Source organism: Amphiprion ocellaris, chromosome 22 (genome assembly GCF_022539595.1).
Source record: "Amphiprion ocellaris isolate individual 3 ecotype Okinawa chromosome 22, ASM2253959v1, whole genome shotgun sequence".
Taxonomy (NCBI): domain Eukaryota; kingdom Metazoa; phylum Chordata; class Actinopteri; family Pomacentridae; genus Amphiprion; species Amphiprion ocellaris.
The window spans coordinates 14,137,861-14,157,277 of NC_072787.1; the positions used below are offsets into that span (position 1 = coordinate 14,137,861).

The 19,417-nt window shown below is 39.9% G+C and overlaps 1 protein-coding gene across 1 annotated transcript in view; it reads left to right on the plus strand.

Moving 5' to 3' along the window:
• The window catches only part of stau2 (staufen double-stranded RNA binding protein 2), a 96,719-nt gene that overhangs the window by 56,098 nt on the left and 21,204 nt on the right, over positions 1 to 19,417 (plus strand). Inside the window, exon 13 of the mRNA XM_023276083.3 lies at positions 10,950 to 11,063. Within this exon, the coding sequence (XP_023131851.1) occupies positions 10,950 to 11,063 (114 nt within the window). The remainder of the gene's footprint in view (positions 1 to 10,949; positions 11,064 to 19,417) is intronic.

A 19,417-nucleotide genomic window follows, 5' to 3' on the forward strand; every position in this document is an offset into this window, starting at 1 on the left:
GCGCACAGACACACACAGCAGGTTCTGTTTAGTGGAGATGGAAGAGTTTGGTGTAACTTGTACGTGAGGTTTAAGTCATTGTCGTTACTAGACTTCACAAACTTTTCACTTACTTCAAAATATGTTTTTTTTATCCGCGCATCCTTACATGCATTTCTGTGAATAATTCCAAAAACAAGCGTCAGTGCGCTCACATATTTTCATGTGCTTGTGTGTGTGTTTCTTAAAGTGAAGAATTCAGGCTGTAATTGAGACATGCAGACAATATGTGTTCCATTGAGGGGATGTTTCATATCATGTGGGTTTGTAATGAGAACCTCTGGTTGCTTACACAGCCATGTTAGGCAGACTTTTTAAGGCTTATGTATTCCTATGTGTTTTTGTGGGCCAAATCACCACAGATTTCTGATGTTTTTGCCAAAAACTGCACTTGTCTGCTTTTCCACTGGTCACATCATGTGCTGCTTTGTGTTAAAACGGCTTTCTCTCAACTGCTCTCAAGAAGAAACAAGCGCTCAGATTCACCATAAGATTATTATTATTATTATTTATTTATTTATTTATTTTTTTTTAGTATTTTGACAATAATCTCCTGTTCTGATTAGTAACTTTGTTTTTGTAATGTAATTATGTTATCCAAGTGAGCGGATTACAGTGACCGCCCAGCACTGGATTAAAGCAACTAAGCAAGCACCGAGGACATTCTCATAGTGTCTGTTTCATCCATCCAGCCCCACAGACAAAGGCCCGGGCCTACCTGCTAAGCCCTTCTTTTGATTTGATTGGAAAATAGCCTCTAGTGGAAGCTCTAACTGGATAAGCAACAGTGTGTTGTACTCATGCCAGCTTGGAGCAAGGATGCTGGCACTTATTCCAGCGTGTTTGTGTGTGTGTGTGTGTGTGTGTGTGTATTTGCTATTAATTTGGCTAGCGTGTTGTTGGCAAGGCGGGTATGTGAGCTGGAAGTAGGGCAGAAACAAAAAAGCAGGAGGTAATAGACAACACATGGACCAAGGATGAAGTACGGAGTAACAGATTCTTCCTATTTCTCGTTGTCGCTGTATCTTTCTCTTTACTCTTGGTGGTTACTTTTTGGTCTTGAGCTTCTTGCATCTCTAGCATACTTGTTGCCTCTGTTCTTAATTCTTCCCCAAATGTACTTTTTTTTTTTTTTTTTTTACCCTGGCATTGCAATCACCAGCTTCCCATTTATTCTGCCATCACGTTACTTAATTGAGTCCTCACAGAATGCTACCGCTTCAGATTATTAACTGTTATCTTATTTGGAAATGAACAGGAAAATTTTATATAGAAAATCAATGATTGATGGAAATCTAATGATATTTTTGCCCCATCATAACCAAGTGGAGCCATGGTGCACATCTGGTCTAAGACAAATCTACTGCTTCAGACCTGTTTTAATTCTCTGTCAGACCGGATTTATTCTGTCTCAAGCCTTCACACCTATTTGCATAAACTTTATTTTCAAAAACCAAGTAGGCTTTTTTTTAAAAAGTGGGTTGTTTATCAATGCAGCTCTTTCTTTTTGGCTGAATTTGAGAAGAAGATGGGAGTGAAATGGGCAGCGAGAAGAAACAAATGTGGGTGAATGTCATAAAATGCTGCCATTTATGTGTGGGCCAATATTGAATGTTCTATTAGACATTAATAGGTTTTACAATCCTCTTTCAAGCATAAAGATAATATTGAGGTCTTCTCATTTCAGTGTGCGTCATATTCTTTGGCAGATTTATGTTGAGATGGTGCATCAAATTTATTTACAATAATGGCATAATAACGGAGGAGTCATAAAGTAAGCAAAGTGAATCAGTAAAGTGCGCTATTTTTCATTTTCCAACATTAGCCACCATAAGCTATTGCTCATACCTTCGACTCTTTACGGTCTCTACAGGTAGCATTCAGATACAGTAGTGATCTGTATATCACCCATGTTTTTGAGGCAATCCAATGTGCAGTCACTGTAGTTATATGCACAAAGCATCAGATAATTGCTCAAAGTGCAAACATATGTTTCAAGTCATGTTTCCGTGCGTATAGCTTCAGTAAAACGTGAGCTGTTGCGCTGCCTATGTAGACAGTCGGATTGCTAAAATACGAGTATATCTGCTCCGTCTAAGCACGTGAGAAGGCTTTTAGGCCGTAACACAAAAACCCCAAGTGTACTGAATTGAGCAACAGTGAGTTTTATTGCTTATAAATCAAACTTTTAAGTGGAAGAAAGTGCTACTCTTTAAATCAAGTCCATTACGATGAACAAGTGATGTTTGAAAGCAGTGCGAAGCTATATTGATTGGAATTCTAAATTACATTCTGGTCACTTGTCTTTTGCTTGCACTGTGTAATCAGATTGACCTAGTTCTGCCCGAGGCGTACAAAACAAACGACACTGAACAGTAAGCACATTTCTCATTACTTTTGTTGTGCATACTGTAATACCATAAGCCATATTCCTAAGTAATTGGCATGTACAGTGAATGAGGCACCTTTTTAAACATGAATTAGAAATTACACCCCTCTTGAGATTGTGTTCTGGTTTTGCAATGGAAAATATGACAGAACCACTTTGTGTATTGTAGCACAGATCTTAACCAGCTTGTACAGTTTTGATGACCTACATTAGGCATAATGTGATAGATTACTTGTATTTCTTATGTGTATGTGAAGTGTTCAGAGATGGATTTCTCAAAACATGAGCTCAAGAAGTCCAACGTGTATTCGGCACTCATTCATATGGGTTAGATGTTAAATCTTAGTGACGCAAGCTATTGCGAACTTCAAAAAGTGACTTTTAATGTTCTCTTGCATAAAGTGGACAAAGGTCAGCCACTAGACAGTCATTCAATATTGTGTCTATAGGGGTTGAATTTTACTGTATCTACTGTATATATCAGTTCTTTCCAACTTCCAAAGTAATAACACAGTCGAGATATCAATCAGCCGAGTTATTTTATCTAGTCACGGCAGGCTTAACTCGGGAGATGGATTTATAGAAAAGGGAGGACTGTGCTGTTTGCTGTGCTGGAATCAGAACTTTTGTATTGAAAATCCCATGTTAATGAAAACACTATCCTTGGCGGGTGGCTGGTGTTGATATCCATTCAGCACAGTTCCCAGGATCTCTCACACTTTTGAGTTGTTTGTTCTTCTCTCTCTCCGCTTCCTTCTTTGGCTGTGTAGAAAAACCACTTCAAATGGTGCCGACTACACCTTGTACCCTGCCTGGCAGTGTCTACAACCCCATCCTCTCTTTTTTTTCCCACCTTCTTCTCTTTCTCCTACTTCCCTGATCTCCATTGCTCACTCTCATCTCTCTGTATCAACATCAAACGCCTGATCTGGTGCAAACGTTCAAAGAACTCTTAACAGTTTGTTTCCAACCTCCTTGTCATCATCTCATTCCTCTACTCTCTGTTTACTCTGGGATTTGCGTTAGAAAATACATTTTGGGATGGCTAATCCCACCACGTTTGATTTCTGCGGCAGTGTGATGGCTTCCAGCTGCACTCTGCGGCATATTTGTGTGAAGAGCGATCTTCGAAAACAAGTTTTGTCGGTGGTATAAATCAGACCGCTAATGCTGTGCTGGCTCGGCGAACCGTCTCTCTACTTACATGGTGGCCCTCTGCATGCGTGTTGGTGCGTATGCCTGCCTCTGTGTGTGTTTGGCAAAACTGAGTGCTGATGTTTTTACACCACAATCAAGCCCATTTGCAAACCTTTAAATCAAATACCCTCAAGTGCCAGCACAGCATATTGCAAATTTGAATATGCAGCATAATCATTTTTTATTTGCCTTTGTTCTTTTGTGTTTTGATAGTATTGATCATATTTCATGTAATTCTCAACACTAGGCAGCGATAGCAGTTGTACACCAGCACACATGCTTGGGGAGATGGAGGGTGTGTGGCACTTTGTTTGGAATCCAAAACAATTCGCTTCATTATCTGCACACCAGTCACTGTTCTCAGAAATACTCTGGACTGCATTCTTTCTCCAGTTTGAACTCTTTCTTTACTAAGTGAGCTCTTTCACAAACTGTAGACAAAGTCCCAAGTGTTGTAGTGACAATTTAATGATGCAAAATAACATAACATAAATGCCATTTTGTGGTATTTGCTGTGCCCAAATCACTGGATATTTTGCTAATGCTAAGACAACGGAAGCCAGAGAACAATACACTGTTATGAAAGTATTGTCTTGAATGTTTTTTTTTCCCTACTAAACAAAATATGTTGCACCAGTAGTAGGGTTTTCTCATACTGTGAAAACATGGGAAACATCCATTTTTCTCTGCATGAAAAATTGGTGAAAACTGAAAAAATCTGTTTTGAAAGTCAACATTTGACAATGAAATGCATGTATTCATGGTCTTGCTAAGCATTTGAATATTGAGCATCGATGTCACTCCAAGTTTACCAAAAATGAAGCAGCTTTAACATAAACACTGGAAATAGGGAACAGCTAGCCCGGCTCTATTTGAAAAGAAAAAAAAAATCACCTGTCTTGACAGTCTCGGTATCAATAAGACTCAGAGAATTTACTGCACCTGGCAAAGAAACACTCCCTCTGCTGTCTGTAACCTCATTTGTAAATACGAGTGTGGTGCCAGTCTCTTGACAAGAAGGTAGATAAGGGTATTTACCAAAATGTTTCCCTAATTTTCGGTTCACGTGGTAACTAACAAAAAATTATTTTAAAAGAGCACCTCTCTTATGTGGGAAGAGAAAAGGCCAGTCGGAGGAGCCAAGTAGAAGTAACTTTGTACACATAAAACTTGCACTCGTGTTTTTCTAGCTGTTGAGAAAACAAGTGGACAATTACAGTCATGCTTGAAGTATCTCCATATGATTTGTTAAACCGCTTTGTAGTCCGACTCAAATCTCCTGACAAAACTAATTTTGATTTCTGACAGATCTTGATTAGATTAGAATTTGTTTTAAGTCAAGATTCAGTTCAGTATTGACTGTGCGATAGATTTAAAACATGATGGAGTGTTACCACATGACGCACCATCTGAAGTGTGACTGCCGCACAAAGAGGATGGCATGAAATGTAAAAACTTTCACACGTCAGTTTAAGCTTTGTGTCAGACGTGCAGTAAAATGTTTAGGATGTGGCTATTAAATAATGAGACTAAACCACAGTATGCATGCCTGAACCACGTAGTGTTTGTTGATGAATAGGCAAGCATAAATCACCCTGAAACTTTCAATTTGTTTGACTTAAGTAAAATGGACTATAGATTAACATTTGTCTCATGAAATATATAGCTTAAATTTCAGTCTTTGTGATTTGCCAAGTGTGCAAATTTCAATTTTAATTCAAATAATTATTCACCTCCAGTCAGAACTCTAGTTATTTTTCATTTATAATTTTAGCACCAATCCTTGTGTTTATGCCTTGTTGACAGTTGGCCTAAATAATATAATAGATTCCTTGCTGCTGAAATAGCAGCCTTCTGACTATGTTGGAAATTAAATCTAATCAATTTTGTAAACGGTAAACGGATTACATGACTGACATGTTTGACTGCATGAGAGAGACTGTGGTTTGCGTCTTTCTGGTCACTCAGCGTACTTGGGCTATTTTTAACACACTCAGGTCCTGAATAAATGACTGGTTCCCATAGAACATGGAGCATGTTTTGTCTCAAGACTTCTCTCTGTGATTCAGGCAAAGTCCACTTGAAAGTTTGTAGAGTTGCAGCTTTGTTTGCCCTCAACCTCCTGCCATTAATAGAAGTGAAAGGTATATTGACAGTGTGCTTCAAACACTCTTGACCTCTTGGGTCCCCAATGAAGTGGCTCAGCATCGACTTCTAATTGTTCCTCATTCACAATGACGGCGTTCTTCAGCTTACTTAACTGCTCTTTGGCTGTTTACCGCCTGCACTCATGTGGAATCGTGCTCTTAGTCCTACAACGCTTTTGTTCTGTGTTTTTTTTTATTTCTAATAACTCATCAACACTTCTAAGTATTTTGTTTTTGTAATTACGTTGTGTAACATAGTCCTCATGATATGGATGATTTGCATTTACGTTGTTCTTTTCTATGCAAATTTGTATTTGTTGTTGTGGACATGCGTATTTGTGGGCGTAACATGAATTCTGAGAATGCTTGCATGAACTGTGATTGCTTTTTAGTTTGTGCATGCTCATGTTTGTTTGAATGAAGAGGAGCGCTGGAAGAGGAGCAATCCAGCTTTAGAAGCCAGATGTCAGAGGTCGTTCCACATTAGTGCCGCCGATCAATCGCAGGACTTGCGTAACTCTCCTGCCTCTTTGTCTCTGAAGGAAGTGGATTAGACGCTGCTTTCTGTGATGGGACCTGGGATGATTAGTTGGGCCTGTTTAGAATGCATGCACTCACAGATGCATGCAAACACGCACTCAAAACAGACAGGCTGGATGGGAGAATAGACTGTTTGTTTTTAAGATGCTCGTTATTTCAGTTTCCGCCAAATCATCACAAATGAGATGATGCCATGATGTTCTTTGATGCTGGCAGATCAGGCAGCTTTCTTTCCTGCCTGCAGGTCAGACTTACTGGTAAATCCTCAACGTAATCAGGCATTTTGACTATTTTATCAAAAAGCCACCAAGAGAGAAAAACCTCCAGGGTGATGTTTGGTGACCTGCCAACTTTGCTGTTTTAACCGGAATTTGGCTGGTGGCTGGAGTACGTCATGTTTACTTATATTGTCCAGTATCACATGTGGTGTGTCAGTGGGCACTGCAGGCTTACAGCGGCAGTGTTTCCAGATCCAGCTCAAAATCTCTAATAGGACAAAGAAAAGGAAGGAGAAACTTAAGCACATCAGGGAAAGACAAAGGACTAAGAGTCTTGAGCCAGGGGATCACCAGATTCATTAGGATACTTTGTCTGGAGCTTTGTCCCAAATTTTCTGGCAATCCATCAAATAATTGTTTAGATATCCCAGCTTTTTAAGTGATGAACTGACTCACATACCATCTTTACCAACCCAAAAAAAGGAGAGGAAACTTTAAGAGGAAATTCCAGAGGCCCACATCTGAAATAGCTTTGCAGGTAAATGGGAGTTAAAAATAATAAACAGAATGCAATGTTATATGTTCAAAATATAAAATATAACTTAACACTCTTAAGATAATAATAGGATTCTGTTGAGCCTGTTAAAAACCAATATCACTTTCTAGTTGAAAAGGTGTCACCCTCCTCACTGAAAAATAGGCAAACACATTTAACAGTCACTTTAGACAGATTTCTTCATGTGTGATATGAAAGTTTTAATGATATAAGTAGATTTATTTTATAATGCCTTTCATCGCAACCAAAGCAAAACTTACTTTGTTATTTGATTACACAAGCTCTACCTTCTGCAGCCTTGTGTTTACCTTGGTAGTTTCCATTAGCTAAACATACACACATGCAGGGCCATACTCACACTGAAAAGTTAAGAATTATTTGAAATTTGATATATCCAAGTGTATATCTCTTTACAGTGAGAGGCTTGAAGAGAAAACGTATTTCCTCCAGCACCATTAAAGGGCCTCACCCTCAGCTGGACTTCTGACAGCTCGCAACAGATGAACCGAGCCGAGTGCCCGCTGATCAGACAGCATGATTACACCATAGATCACTGAGTCGAGCCTTGGCCTTCATACTACCTACATGGGCCAGCATGCAAGAGAACTACATACACACAAAGTTTCAGACATTTGTGTTGAGTTGAGACTTCACAACAGTGTTTTGGTACCTGATATTGATTTTGTTTTTGTCATTTGTTTAAATTATATATCTAACAACATTTAGTTTAACTTTTGTCTGACATTTTAGCCTCATTTCAGTGTTTTTAAATATCTTCTACATACTTTGGGGCCACAGCTGTCGCCATCTTTGTGTATGGTTGGTTACCGTGGTTACAGTTGCTATTCTGCTCTGTCCTGAGGTTAATAGAACAGGCTTCTCTCCTGTCTGTGACTGTGCAACAGACTGTGATGCAACAGACGCTCTCATCAGTAAATCCAGTTATCATTTCTAAACTCTGACCTGCTTTCGTCTCATGCTCACCTAGTGTTAGCGATAGTGTTACTGCAACTATCTCTTCTTTCCACTGAAGAGCAGCAGCATCTTTCAGAAGATCATTCACACACTTATTCGTGAAAATCCTCTTTCCTGCCTGAGTTTAGCTCAAGAAAAGATACTAAATAAAATCATGTATACAGTTGATCAGCAATAATTCTTTAATGAATAGCTAGAGAATGAGTTCACTAATTATAATGCAAACAGTTACAATAAAACAAATGTGAAACAACAAATAGTGAAAACAAATTCAAATAATCAATAAGACACTAAGCATGCAAAATAAAATCAAATAGTTCAGTCAACAACAGCTACGTTTAAGTGTCCTCTAGTAGAAAGGATTGTTATTACTGTTAAGGAAGTACCCTAATTGTAAAAGTGTAAATGTTTGGGTCAAGACCTTACAGTGCCATCTGTGGTGTTATTTTACATGAGTGATTTATATATTAAAGAATAAACTACAAATGTTACATGAAATGCTACTTTACCTGACTGTAATTCACATCAAGGCTGAAACCCTGTAGTGTTATTAATTAAGGAGCAAAACACCTAACTAATAAATAATATAGTTGAAATGCTACTGTAGTATAAATGACCAAACTCATTCATTTAGATCACTGTCATTATTTCTGGCACTGACTCATTACGTCGTAAAACAACAGGAATGCCATCTAAATTAAAGTAATGTCAACACTGAATCCACATCATGTGTTTTACATTAGCAGTGTTAGATCAACATTAGCATACCTTTTAATAAATGTTGGATGCATGTTCGTACTGTGTCTTTTGTTGCTGCTTCCCCTCATTATAATTTGTAGGTGAGTTTGTTCATGATTTTTTGGGGGGTTTCTTCCCCAAATAGCCAGATTACACAACTGACAGATACATAATGTTATTGAATGTACGGTGCTGCAGCACAGCAGGTCCAACAGATAAACCTGAACAACATATATATTTTGGACGGTGGAAGACATTTGAGCAGGTGCTGCAGTGTGATTCCACAGATGAAGATGATCACTGAATACAACTTATTATTTTACATTATTGTTTTGTTTTTTTTATAATGATTTTATAGCTCGCATTTTAAAATATTACTTCTTCTGTTAGTTTTTTCTTTTGTTGTGGAAGTAGGTCATCAGCAAATATTTTTCAACATTGTTTTCATTGAAGAAACGAATGTTATAAGCTATATTTTCAGTTTGTTCATATATTTCCAAACTTTCTGATATGGAATTCTGTTCTTACCCCTATAAAGCACCCTTACTCTTTTTTTTCACTCCTTTTTCTTTCTTTTGCGCTCTCCTTAATGTTTAAGTCTAGAGAATTTATTGGAGATTAACTTGTCAGGGAAGGCTTTTTCCATGGCTCACTTTACTACATTCATCATTCATACACATAACAGATAGCATTCCACAATTTATCACCGTGGACCCATCTCCTCATCAACAGGTGTGTGCGCACATGCAAGCCAATAATGTATGTGTGTGCTGTACACAGCATCACATGATTGTTCATATGAGCATGTATTCACATCTCGTATGTTATGATGAGTCTGTGTCTTTATAGGCAGACTTCCATGTGTCTGGCTGGCTGAGCATAACTCATTCGGAGAGAGAGACACACACACACACCTTCCTCTGGAAACTTTCAGTCACAGATCATATACAGCACACTTGGGCGTGCATACATGTGCATACACACACGTTCAACATGTATAGCCACTAAATTATGGGCTAGATAAGATGGAACTTTGATCTAGTGAGAAAAGTTGGTGTGCGCAAAGGAAAACACACTCACAGGTGCAACACATCGACTTGTGTTTTATGGCACCTGGTTTCTGTTGATTAACACGGGGTAATAACTTAAAACTCCTCGGCCAACAAAGATTACAGAGACAACATACTCATTGTACGTAAATTCAGCAGATACTGACATAAAAATGTTTTCAGCACATCTTTCCTTTATGGAAATCGTAAGATGATCTACAGAAGTATATAAAATGCTTTGTGTGTGATGATTCTTGTATTTATTTTAGTTGTGTTATTCATGGCCAGAAATGTCAAAACAGCCCTTTTTTTTGGTAATGCCTGATTTATCTGAGGAGTTTAGAGTGCAGTCCATTCATACTGTTGAAGCTTCAGGCTCTGTTATAGCGTTATTCTTCCATACCTGTTAGCTCGCTTTTTGGTTTTGCTCATTGAAGTGTAAATCCAATTTGAATCAGAGATGTCCTCTCTTGTTCCTTCTGTTCGTTTGTCTCTGTACATCAGTCAGATATTTCTCTTCTTTCAGGTCTCAGTTATTTGTGCTATTTATTGAGATGCCTGTAGCTGTCTTGGCCATAAGTAGGCCAGGCAAACACATGCACACGCACAGTGATAAGCACAAGTGAATATGCATGCATGCACAGATTGAGAGCCAGTGAGAAGTAGGGCAGACAAGCAGGCAGTATTACCAAAATGTTTGCATCTCAGGAGCAGACTGTCCCAGAGGAGCATCATGTCATAACAGCACTGATTGCACAGCATTTAGGAATGCCTGCAGAGTTAACCTCTCAATGATGAGGGGTCGCCAGTGATGTAATCCCCCCTCTTTACCCCCCCCCTGCAGACTGCACATACACACCCTTGCATCCATTCCCCTCCATTGTCGTCTATGCATGGTGTGGGATAATTGTCCACAAATGCTCTGTGGTGGCAATTAGACATGCAAGATTTACTCTCAAGCCAACCACTTCCAAAAACACAAGACGGTATCCCGCCAAAAACATGAGCTGGTTCAGTTCCTTTTAGTTTCATGCATTTTCCTGTTTTGTTCTTTTATGCTGATTTTTGAGGTGACTCACTTTGTCTACGCCCCTCTTCCAGGTGCAGTACAGTGATGCACAGAGTGGTAAGGATTTTGTGACCTACCTGACCCTCTCCCCTGTGCAAATGACTTTCCATGGCACCGGGAGCACCCTCCAAGCCAGCCATGACCAGGTATGTGTGTGCATATCTATTTAGTATTGTGCAAAGGTTGTAGACAAAAAGGGTAAAGTGAGGATGCTCCTAAATATAATGCCATGAATATATTGTATTTATCTGTAACCTTATCCAAAATGCAAAATACAATCAACAAAAAAAAAAGTATCAGTATTTGATATGACCACCCTTTGCGTTTTGAACAGTGCAAGTTTTTCCAAGTGTACTTAGCCATTGTAATTCAGGGTGTCTGGCAGGTAAGTGGCTTGCTCTTGTAGATGCTGAAGGTTGTTTTTCTCATACAGTTTTGGCTTAATACACCCATGAAATACACAGATAACTGTAAAATCTGTGAAATTCAGGGACAAACGGCTCCCAACAAGTTTCATAAATTTTGTTAGAAATGTGCCAAGAAGTGTTTCAATTTATTTACATCTTTAACCTTTTATCCTTTATCTTGTCTAAACACTTCAACGGATAGTAAATTAGATCTAGATTTTGATCTAGAAACTAGATTTTTGAGTCCAGTACTGATTCTGATAAAATCTAACCACAGTATATTGTCCAATATCATGTTTTTCTTACGTACACAGACATAAATAAGCAGACATTTGTATCATACGTCTTAAAAACACTTTGCAGTGCAGTTTAATCAAGAAACAATATTGTCACAGATGGCAATATTAAATTCATAGTAAATTTTAAACTGTAAATGTTAACTGTAATTAATTTTGAGTAATAACTCAATAAATAGCATATAAAACTTTTATTGCTGAAATTTGCTCTCTTTTTGCCAGTATACAGTACACACACTCGTTGTAGTAACCGTGCAACAACCCAGTACTGTCCAAAAATATTAGCCAGACTCTACTCTGTAGTTTCTGCTTCACCTGGTGCAATTAAGTGTAGCATGTACTGTATACAGTGCCGTATATAGGGCATATTATGGCGAGTCCCATCCTCTAATTAAGCCTCGGCTCTGTGGTTTTGTTATTAATCGCCAGGGCATCAGAACCACCTGGGATAATAATTGCATTTCTTTCTGACAGCCTTCTGTTCCTCCCACACTTGCCCGCCAGTTTGCCATGATTTTCAATCCATCAAAGTAATCCTCATCCAGAAATCTGATTGACTATCTCCGCAACTTGGGGCGGACCCCTCAATCTGTCTCCCTCCCTCTCTAGTTTTCTCCCTCACTCTCTCTCACATACTCCCCGTATTCAGAAGGAGGTTCTTTGTCTTGTGTTGCCCAAGCAGAAAACCAGTTGCTTACATTCTATCATCTAAACATAGGACGCCCCTTTGTTCAGCAGTCTTCAAAGCTTTAATAAAGGGCCAGCCCGGCCCCGAATGAGACAGCTGACAGGGGGCTAGTGTCGCCACCGCTAACTGAGAGCCAAGCCAATATAGGCCAGTCAGGTCTGCGTCCTTTGGACCTGTTGTTGCCAGGAGCACTGGGGCATGACCGACTGTTAGGGAAGGCCTTTCTTTTCCTCCTCTCAGTACAGTGAGGAGTATGACCACAAAGGGAGCACCTAACAATAAGGGGTCACCCTCAGCAGCCCCTCAAGCCCCAGCACTTGAACAGTCCTGAAGGCGTCACACATTTGGTCAGCTTTACCATGATGCTGCAAAGACGGTGGCAGAGATGCAGGATGCTTAGACGGCGGTCCTGCTCTTGACATACTAATGGCCCTCAGAGTTACCTGTACGTCTGTATAATAGATTCTCTCATCGACTGGTGAATCTCAGGCGAGCTGTTGCACAATTCAGATCCATCTGAATTGCCAAATAATAGTTTATTGGCGTTCCATGTGTTTCCGATGCCACATGTTGGCCTTGGCAACCACTCACACAAACACTCACTACGCAATTTAATCTGTGCAATTAGACATTGTAAATCTGATGGGATGGAACAGGGGATCTCTTTACTAAGAAACGATAAAACCTTTCCTGGAGCCTGTCTGTGGTGCTGCACACAATTAACACAGTAACGTGTGCTAACTCTGCTCAGATTCATTACACATCTCTCTGGGAATTTCCTGCAGTGTTATCTGTGCTCACTCATGGAGGTTTATGTCAGGTAGACCAGAGCAGCTGATAAAGATCAACAGTCAGAGGAAATCCTCTCCACACCTCTCTGCCCATGATGTATGAAGGAAAGATGTGCAAGATATGGGCTACAGTTATGAATTTGTTTGCCAACACAAACTAGAAACAACATTATCATTTAATTCATCTGTGTACTTAAATGGTTTTGGCATTTTAGGCTTTTCTTGGCCCCTTTACATTTTTTTTTTTTTTTTTTACTAACATAGGGAATAACCATGAACAAAGGCCAGATGTCAGGTGCTGCTATAGAAGTGCTAAACAATTGTTTTGTATTTTTAAAAAAGGAGGTGACAGCTTGTGAATATCACACTTAAACAACATTGCCTCAGGCTATAACACACCGATCTGAAGGAAAAACACATGTGGTCTCAGAAACGGTAACCTTTTTTTGTTTTTTCTTTTTTAATCTGCAAAAGATGCTATCTGATCATTTAATGAAAAGAACTTCTATCAACAGACATGAACAGGCTTACTGTTTGTAATGCCTGAATGGACCACTTTGTTATTTTGGTGTAAAACTGAAAGAGCATGCATTTCTTCAACTAAAATATGCTCCTGTTTCTTTTTTTGCCCCAAGATGTATTGTACCAGCTATTAGTAGTTCTTGGTTTGTGTCACACTAGGGATTTAATGATTAATACTTAAGACATGTCTTTAGCTATTGAAGTATATTGGTTGCTAGAAAACAGCGCACTCTAATTCAAAGCCATTCAGTATATGGCAAAGTCAATGTAGCATCACAAGCTATAGCCAGCTGGGACAAATGACATGGTAAACCTGACTATTAGGGCACTGTATGTGTAACTATTATTTTGTTTTATTTTTATATATATATATATATATATATATATATATATATATATATATATATATATATATATATATAGTTTTATTTTTATATATATATATACATGGAGAATGTGGATTAATGCTGACTGTACCAGTTTGGTTGGACATTATTGTGTTCCATTCAAAATGCAAAAATGTTGTTTAAATTAACTTAAGTTTGCATTTGTTAATTGATGGCTGACACTTTGGTAGGTCTTTTTTCCAAATGGATGATATTATTGTTGTCAGAAACAACTTGATATAAGAACATATTTGTGTGATAAGTTCATTTTATCATAGGTTTGTGTACATTTTAGGGCTGGACCCGAATATTCAGTCGTGATGGTGGTATCCGAATATTTATTTTTAGGTCCGAATATTCGGATAGGTTAAGTGTAGATTCCCTGCAAACATCTCCTGGCAGCCCAGATCATGTCCCCAGTGAATGCTGTGAATCAGTCAGCTTTATGTGTACATTTGGACAGAATTGGAAGAGTCTGATGGAATGTCAGTAGTAAATGGTAATTAATTAAATACTTGTAAAAGGCACGTCCTGACAGTAAAATCTTTGTATATCCGTCTCTTGGACAGTGAATGTTAATGATTGAAAGCAGAAGTGTGGTCTTTGTCATTTTCACGTCGTCTGCGCTTTATCAACAAGTGCAGACCCACATACACAGAAGCACCTACACGCACCATGCCATAATGCTTGGCCTTGTACAGACATTCCTGGAGGGCCTGTATGTATGAGAGATATACAGCTGAGTGCCCTTTCTGACCTCATGTGCCATCTACTCGATGCCATCTGCCAAACACATGTGAGCCTGTGGGCTGTTATGCTAGCTGAAACCAGCCTGGAGCAAAAGATGTTTTTCAACATGTTTTCTATTTTAGATATAGCAGTTTCCTATTCATAGTCTTAGCCTTCAGTTGCAGTATATTTATTTAACATCTTACACTTAGATGAAAATGGAAAACACCGCACTGACGGCTCTTTGAACAACCAGAAGCACAATGAATACAGTATGTTTAACCCTGATCTTTGCACATGTAAGGCCTGTCTTACGTTCTCAGTTCCCATATTTAGCTGTTGATTTATATTTAGGTGACCTCTTGTTTGAAGGGCAGCCGAAATTACATCCACAAGCTAGTCCATCACTACAGACTTCCAGCTTTACTGCGTGCTTGACACTCTGAAGGTCATCTTGGTTTTGCTCTGTTGAATCCACACGCACACAATTGATAGGTCTGTTACAAGGCCAAACTGCAGGCCAAGGCAGTGGGATATATTTAGAGATTTTTTTTGACTGGACTACATGTTTTTTAGACAGACTGATTGCTGTGTTTGTTCTGCAGAGCTGAAGTAACTCTCTGGCACTCCTTCTGTGGCGGCAGTGGGACACCAGGGGGGCCGAGGCCCACTGAGCAGTGTGTGAGGTGTCGCTGGTCCAACATGAGTGGCCCGCAATCGAAGATGACAGGGTGACTGTTGTCTGCCACCAGACTCTTGTGTGTGTCTGTGTGTGCTAGGGTGTGTGTGGGGTTGCTTTGCGTGCAGTAATGTCCTCAGCTGAGCCACCCTGGGTCCCAGAGGCCCTGTCTCCCAGATTGTCAGCTGTGGCTGCTTGAGTTTCCTGCAGCAAGAGCACTTTTTGGCTGATTTGATGTGACATGTTGACCATAGTGCATCAGGATTAAAATGTGTTGTAGACATGCTTTCAGGTAATGAGGGCCTGTTTTTTGAATTATTTTTTTCTGGATTCATTTCTTGTAAATTGTATCAGGCTTTCCAGATCTCTGTGTAATTCTTCATCTTGCTGCTGAGCAAAGTTTTCCATAACTTGTCTGTGAACAGACTGTGTTTACCGAGGTAGTGCTGATTCTCTTTGTGAAAAAGCTTCCCTGAAGGTCTGTGTTACCTTCCCAAAACACAATTTGGTCACATGTTTGCTCAGTCGAACATTTTTGTTATCGTACACCAGATTCACGCACACATGTAGATAACCATGCCCTTAGGTTACACAAACCTCCCTACAGAAACTAAATATTAGACAGTCCTGCTGAAATTAATTGGGCATCTGACCTTGTCCTGGTATGTGGATTTCTGCTGCCAGTGGAGTTGTGATGTTCAAACAAAGGATAAAGGGACAGGGCTGTAGGGAGTTGATAATGAGGACTGGTGGTGAGGAATGTATTTATGTGTTGTACACATTTCTGATGTTATTTTTTTCCTGGAAATGTTTTGAAAATATCAGCTGCCGCAAGAGGGTACAGAGTAGGTTACGGCGGTACCACCACAGACGCCTAAGATGTACAGTTTGATTTATACTGTGGAGTTACAAATTTTCAAGGTGGGTGACGTAGCACCACCACAATACTAAGGGGAAGTCTTATTCACATTGGCACATCTGAGAGTTGCTGGTGACTAGTACATGATTAAACCGTGCTTACTGCATTAGCCGTAGTGAACACAGAAAGCATGACAGTAGGGAAGCATAGTGGTAGATAGAGGAGGATAGCTGATGCTTGGTCTGGTGACTGCTGGCATGGTCTTCAGAGATCCCCCATGGAGCTCAGGAGAACAGCAGGAGAGGGAGCTGCAGAGGGGCGGAGGTTGTACAAGGCTTATGTTTGAAGTCTTCCTTCCCGACTGGAGCGCAGACGTTACCCAAGGCTGGGCTCCTCTCAGGGGGTCCCGCCGGAGTGTTACCCAACCAGGCAGGCAGCTGTTGAACAGCTTCTTCTGCCTGCTTATCTGTCTTGTCTGTCTCCTCTTTATGTACCATTGTTGTGTAACCAAACACAGCACCTGGACGTATCCTAAATCACAGAATGTGGAGAAAACAGGAAAGTGTGACCTAATCTGCATCTACATGGCCTTAAGGTTTTGAGTTAATGTGAACATTTGTAGGTTTCTGGAACTCCACTGATTACCTTCTGCCTATCTTGTTTAAATATACTGATGTGTCACTATATAATGGAAACATCAGTCAAATAAGCATGCTAGTTTTATGACAACAACTCTGGAAGCTTGTGAATGAAGGCTCGTAAAGACAGTGAGTTACTGACAGCTGTATGTCTATAACTGATGCATTCTGTCAGGATTTGGCTGCACTGTTTCCTGCTGAACATCATGCTGACACAACTTTTTGGGCCAAAACAGCCAAGATCTTGAAAAGAACCTGTAAATACTTGGCTGATATCAAGTCATACTAGAGTGTAGTGATCCAAAATCTGGCTTGCAGGAGCATTCATCGGCTGCTTGGCCAGTCCAAGAACTGCTCTGCTAGAAATGCAAGTACTGTTTACAGCACATTACTGTCAGTAGTCATTGCAGAATGCCATTTCAGGTTTTGGCTGGATGTCTCAATAAAAAAAACTAACTAAGCCCTAACTTCGTCATCAGTCCATCTGCCGCAGAAATTCTTCTGCAGCTCTGTGTTGTGTCCAAACTCAAAAAACAAATACAACATAAACTCATTTGCTGTTGAATATTTATAAAAATGCAATGCATCACTGAGTGACGTGAGCCACATTCAGTAAATTCTTGAACCTTCAGGGCCAATTCATGGTTTCCACATGCACTGAGTGATGTATACTTCGAACGTGGACAACAGATGCACATGCAATTCCATTCATACTACAAATACAGCATTGGTTGGTCTGCTACTGCATGGACATGTCAAATTTCCTCTCACATTGAACACAGAAATTTATACAGGGCTTGTGGGGATGTTGCTGAGCCTTTGCCCTTTTTACAAGATATAGCAGCAAAGAACAGTATCTATTTGAGTGACCGTATCAGTAGAACTCCAAGTGTTATGGAATAGTCTGCAGATGGAGTTTGCTGCCTTTCTGTTCCTAGCATAGGATTTCTGGAGAATTTGTAATTTCCCATTGTGGTTGGGTGTCACTGGTGGGAAAGAATGTACAACCTCTCATCAAAAGTAGCATTCATTCTGTTTTCCTGGCCCATGCGCAGTCCCTGCATTTGAGTATAAAGTCTACAAGGTAACATATTTTAGGCTACATGTGGACATCCACAGAGCTGTCCACACGGACCTTCTCTGACTTGCGTAGATGACAATATTTACACCATACAGACACAGAAAACATGAATAGGCCTTTAGGAATGATTACCCTCCGAGACAGGGAGTTTCTAATAGTTTGAGTAGGTAATCTCCCTCAAACTACTCTTTTTCCAACAGTGAGGGGGATAGATTGACAAAGTTTCCTGAAAAGGTTCTTACTCACTAGGGAAAGTTCTTGCAATGGAAACTTCCCCTGCACCCCCTCAACAACACCTTTCCAAGGAGCTCATACCTTGCACTCCTACTGTCAGACCTACCCAACTCCTGCTGGTTCCCTTACCCATCACCACCCTATTCCCGCCCTGGAGAGACGACAAAGTGAGGCATCCACAGAGCGATCCATCACTCGCGCCTGTCTTCCCTCATGCCCTCCTCAGGAAACACCTTTCAGACCAGGAGATTAGAGTGTGACGGGAGAGTAGAGGAGCAGTGAAAGAATGATGGAGGAGGAAGGAGGGAGACGGAGAGGGGAGGCTGGAGAAAAGTGGAGAAGAACTGGAGAGAAATTGATTAAGTGGGCCGTGCAAAAGATTGATGAAGACAAGGAATGAGAAAATGGGAGATAGAGGTGACTGTCTTTTTTCTTAGCACACCAGAGGAAGCAGTGACCACTGGGGAGAGAATAAACATGAACTTGCCCATTAGGGGACCTGTTGATAGCTTCAAGTGGCTCCTTTGGAACATTAGCATGTCTGTTAAGGGCCGACATGGTGCGAACTGAACACACACACACACTCACACACACTCACACACATGCAATACTGACCTTTTTTGTGTCAACATAATATAAAAGATAAGTAACAAACTACAAATATCTGGTAAGTATTTTGTACAAGATGGAAGTAGTAAAACTATACATTATCAGTGTCTGTTTTACCCTAACGTTAGCTCCTGGTTATTTTGGTAATGAGTAAGCTGATGATTGTGTAGTGCACTTTGTAACTAAAGTAGGTGATCAACAACGTTATCATTGAGATATTTTTACATTTTTTGCCAATCAATGACTCTCCTGTCTGGCAAATAGTTTTTGCGTGATGAAAAGGGTTGAGTCATGCAAATTACAAAACATTACTTTTAGTTGTGCAGTAACTAGACATGCAGATGATTTTGATTTTATCCGCTCAAGTTTTGAGATCTCCACCTCTGAGATTTCAGCCTTCACTTCCAATACTGTGGAGACCAGTGGAGTTGCATTCATGGTCCTGAAACCAATTAAAATTAGCATTTAAAAATATTCTCTCTGGAAAGCATCACAGAGGATAATCTGAAGTATTTTTTTGGAAGAAAGTCGATGTGTAGAAAGAGAGAATACAAGATTTTGTGCATGTGTGTGCATGTGCG